The following is a 4104-nucleotide window of genomic DNA, read 5'->3' as shown; positions in this document are numbered from 1 at the left end:
CAAATATTGTGTGCCACAGTGACGAATAATAATAAAAGGACACTCCTAAAATACCAAGAAAGAATATTTAATGATAATATTTTGCAGTTTTTGTACCCCATTGGATTTGGATAAGATCGAAGCGCCACCACTCTCACCACCACGTCCCATACACCCTTCCCCACACGTTCCGCCCGCAGTATCGCCTCCACTCTGCCCCCCTGTCCCTTGCCCTTTTTCGTCTTTTCACTCTCCCCTCACCTCACGTATAAATTCCAACCCTCTCGCCTTCTCCGCAAACATTCAACACACACTACAGAGTGAAAAAGCGACGACAATGGAGGACTACTCCAACCCCCGATCCTTCAGACACAAGCTGAAGCAATCTCTCTGTTTCTCCTGCTGCTTCCGCCGCCGCAGTCGCCACCGCCTCCCCCTCGACTCTCCGCCGTCCCCTTCCGACGACAATCCGGCCTTCATTTGGGTCAAGACTGAAGGACCTCACGACCACTCCTTATCGGAGGTCAAAGACAAGTGCCGCAGTCTGTTGGGTCTTTGCGGAGTAAATCACAAGAGATACTCGTCGGCGGATTTTAGGTACGATCCATTGAGTTATGCGCTGAATTTTGAGGATGGATTTGAATTTGATGATGCGGCGCCGTTGAAGAATTTCTCCGCCAGACTGCCGCCGTCTCCGCCCCTGCCTGCTGCCGTTAGTTGATATTTTCTCGGAGTTCTTTTCTTTTCCGTTTCGCGGGTGATTGTGATGGGAAAATTGAGGCGCACTATTCAAGAAAAACGACCTTTTTTCTTTTGTTTTCTTTCTAGATTGTGAATCAGTTGTAAATATTAACTACGATTCCCCCCCCAATTTCTTGATATCAGAGTGCAAATGATTTTTCCAATTGCTTCTTTTTCTCTTTCTATTGTTAACTGGGAATGCTAATGTGGTTGAAAAATAGAGGACTTGAGATCTTTTTGTCTTGTTGAATAGAAATGGTTAAAGATTTGACGGCAAGAAACACATGAACTGTATCGAGTTATTTATCAAATTAATATAAAGGAAAATTGCAAATATACGACTCCCCTATTTTTTAGTATTGGTACAAAAACCAGCTGGTATAAAAAAATAAGTTCTTTTTTTAATTAATTAATATACTTTTATTTAATTTAAGTTTAAATCTTTTATAATATTGAAAAAATCTTAAAAAGAATTGAAATTAAATAAATCTTGAGAGAACAAAAAAGAAAATATTCAAGAAATAATTATGTAGAAAAGAAATATAAATGTTGAGTACCTGTAATTAATATGAACATATCTAATATACTAATTTATGTAGTAACTTAGAATTAAATGTTATACAAATATAATACTGATGAAGATTTAAGGAGAAATACTATGGAATACCCAAAATACGCTTCATTAAGGGCATTATAGTCATTCAAGTAGGAATCCGCGACTTTTCTATCGGGCGGGTCAAAAAGACCCGACCCGGATTCGTCTGCCTCCAAAGACCCGGACACTCATGGCCGTCCGATCATGGACGCGGGCCAGCAGGATGGAGCCAGGTGGCTAGTCAACAGTGTTCTGATGTGCCTTATAAATAGACCCTGACGCCGCAATTAGAAGGGGACGGTTCCGCATTTATTGAGATCGAACCTTGTGATCACTTACTTTTCTCTCGACCAACCTAACTTGAGCGTCGGATGGTCATTGTCGGGGACGTGCCCGACGAGCTCATTGTTCTTGTCTTATTCTCAGGGATCCCAAAATCTGATCTTGGAGGAATTAGCAATCTGTGACGAGTTTGTGTCTCGGAGTCGCTGAATTCGAGCCGGATCAAATACTTGCTATTTGCAAAATAAAGTTTCTTCCTTTATACAATAGCCACATTTTTATTTTTTATTTTTTTGAAAAATTGAAATGTAGACATATTTAATTTACTAACTTAATACTAAATAAGCTCATATATATACTTCCTTTGACAAAATACAAATTTTTTTCTTCATGCAAAAACAACATAAAATCATACCACTATATGGATACACATACTGCACTGGATCATATTTCATATTTGATGTACAAGATACAACTCATGGCATGCTTACAAGGCAATCCACACACTTGTCACTCTCTACATTGGTATGTTTTGTTATTAAAATTAACAGCCATCATAAACTTCAAACCACAACTCAAAGGCAAGCTTTCCTAACAGTTTCCTCCATTCTCTTTTATGTTTATCTAATTTTGCATTTGATCTTACTCGAAATATGGGATCACGACTGGTAGATCGAATAAAACTACGTACCCTCTCAAGATTGAGTAATTGGATCTTGAGGATAAAAATACGAACGTGAGTTTCGTCCGGTGCGTCTCCGACAATGACCCTCCGACGCTCAAATTAGAATTGATCGAGGTAAAATATACGAACTAAGATTATAGGTCGAAAATATTAGACAACAGTTACCTCAATAAATGACGCGTCGGGGTATTTATAGTTCCAAGTGTGTACGGAGGTCTGGACCACGTGTCACCATCTGGGCGATTGCGTTTCTGATTGGACGGCTTTTATTAAGTCGGGTCTTCAGCTCTCATCCGATCTGTTTTAATAGGGCACGGATCTTGCGACGGTAAATTACAAAAATGCCTTTTATTAAGAATATTTTTGATAAATTAGGATTTTCCCCATCAACATTCAGAATTAATGGTAATTTGGTTTCCAATTCAAAGTTTTTTGGTACCTAGGAATGGGCTTTTGAATGCAAGTGTGAAAGTTGGTGATGTTACAAATGACATGACAGAGTCTTCCAAAAAGCAAACACAAGGGAGGAAATTGTTAGCATCTAAGTTGTTGTTTTTTTTTGAAGTTTATGGTGATAGAAAAGACACTGTTAATCTTGATGACAATGTAGAGAGTAGCAAGTCTGTGGAATTTATCTTGTACATGAGATATGATCCAATGCAGTATGTGCACAGAGCCAAACTTAAGGAATCTACAAGCCCACACAATTATCAAATTCCTTGTTTGTTATCCTTTATTTGGAATACTTTGTTGGAATGGTTCTAGGATTTGCTTCGGATCGGTGCCCAACATATATAGTCATTACATTTAGAACGACATGTATTTTACTTAAACACATTCACAAACCATTCAAAAGCCCATTCCTAAATTATATATTTTAAAATAATATTTTTTAAATTTTGAAATAATAAATTTTTTTAATAAAATTAATTATTTGATTTTAATTTGATTAATTAAATAAATATTGAATAATGGGATGTAATTAACATTCAAACATGGATAATTATGAAAAAAATATTATATTAATATAGAAATTCTTCGTTTACAAATATTTTTAAAAAAAAAAAAAATAATCTACACCCCACCCTATCATCAGCATGGGACATGTTGTCATCATCTGGAGCACGGGGTCTTCCGAAGGCTGTAATGGCTAAGGCAGTTGTAACGAGTACGTAATAAAATATTTTCTATCCATTAAAACCATTTCAAATTGTAACTCACTTTGGAACTTTACTTGGAATACATACAATTTTTCACAATACTATATTTATAGGAACCGGTGTTGTAATACAAGTTTTTATAAGTACTTGAACCATCTCAAATTGTACCTTATTTTGAAATGATTTTTTCAACTATTCCACTTTTCAACGAACTTTCGGCATCATTTTGGAACTGTATTTATGTGCAATTGACGGGTCATTCCAATATTTAAGAATAGTTTCAAAGTGTGTTACAATATTTTACCATTCCAACTTTGGCATGGACTGTAGGAACACAATTTATACCACAAAATCTGCAATAGTGTCCGTAACTATCCAATCATTCTAAAAATAAAGGATGCAATATAAGAGCAGTGTAACGTCAGAAACCATATTTCGTTCCTCAAGATTTTCAAAGTCCGTTCCAATTAAAAATGATTTTTGGAAAAGTTATTTTATCTGCACTAATTCTCTCTTTTTCTATAGTGTATGTTGGTAGCACTAAGGTTTTCAATATAAACAAATGACAAGGCTCTCAATCATGGATCAATTAAGTTATTTTGTCAAAGATAAATACATGTATGTGCTATTTAACTTTAAGTTAATAAATAATTAAATATGTC

At 36.0% G+C, this 4104-nt stretch overlaps 1 protein-coding gene across 1 annotated transcript; it reads left to right on the top strand.

Moving 5' to 3' along the window:
• Positions 1 to 263: 263 nt before the first annotated feature.
• On the top strand, positions 264 to 884 carry LOC105162273 (uncharacterized). The gene has a single exon (XM_011080278.3). The coding sequence runs from the start codon at positions 317 to 319 to the stop codon at positions 698 to 700; it is 384 nt and encodes a 127-aa protein (XP_011078580.1). The 5' UTR covers positions 264 to 316; the 3' UTR covers positions 701 to 884.
• Positions 885 to 4104: the final 3220 nt, after the last annotated feature.

Source organism: Sesamum indicum, linkage group LG5, assembly GCF_026168435.1.
Source record: "Sesamum indicum cultivar Baizhima isolate 11 linkage group LG5, ASM2616843v1, whole genome shotgun sequence".
Lineage (NCBI taxonomy): Eukaryota > Viridiplantae > Streptophyta > Magnoliopsida > Lamiales > Pedaliaceae > Sesamum > Sesamum indicum.
This window is presented reverse-complemented; position numbering and strand designations above follow the sequence as displayed.

Excerpts from the sequence above, each read along its gene's own strand:
- LOC105162273 (XM_011080278.3), top strand. The coding sequence starts at position 317 with ATGGAGGACTACTCCAACCCCCGATCCTTCAGACACAAGCTGAAGCAA.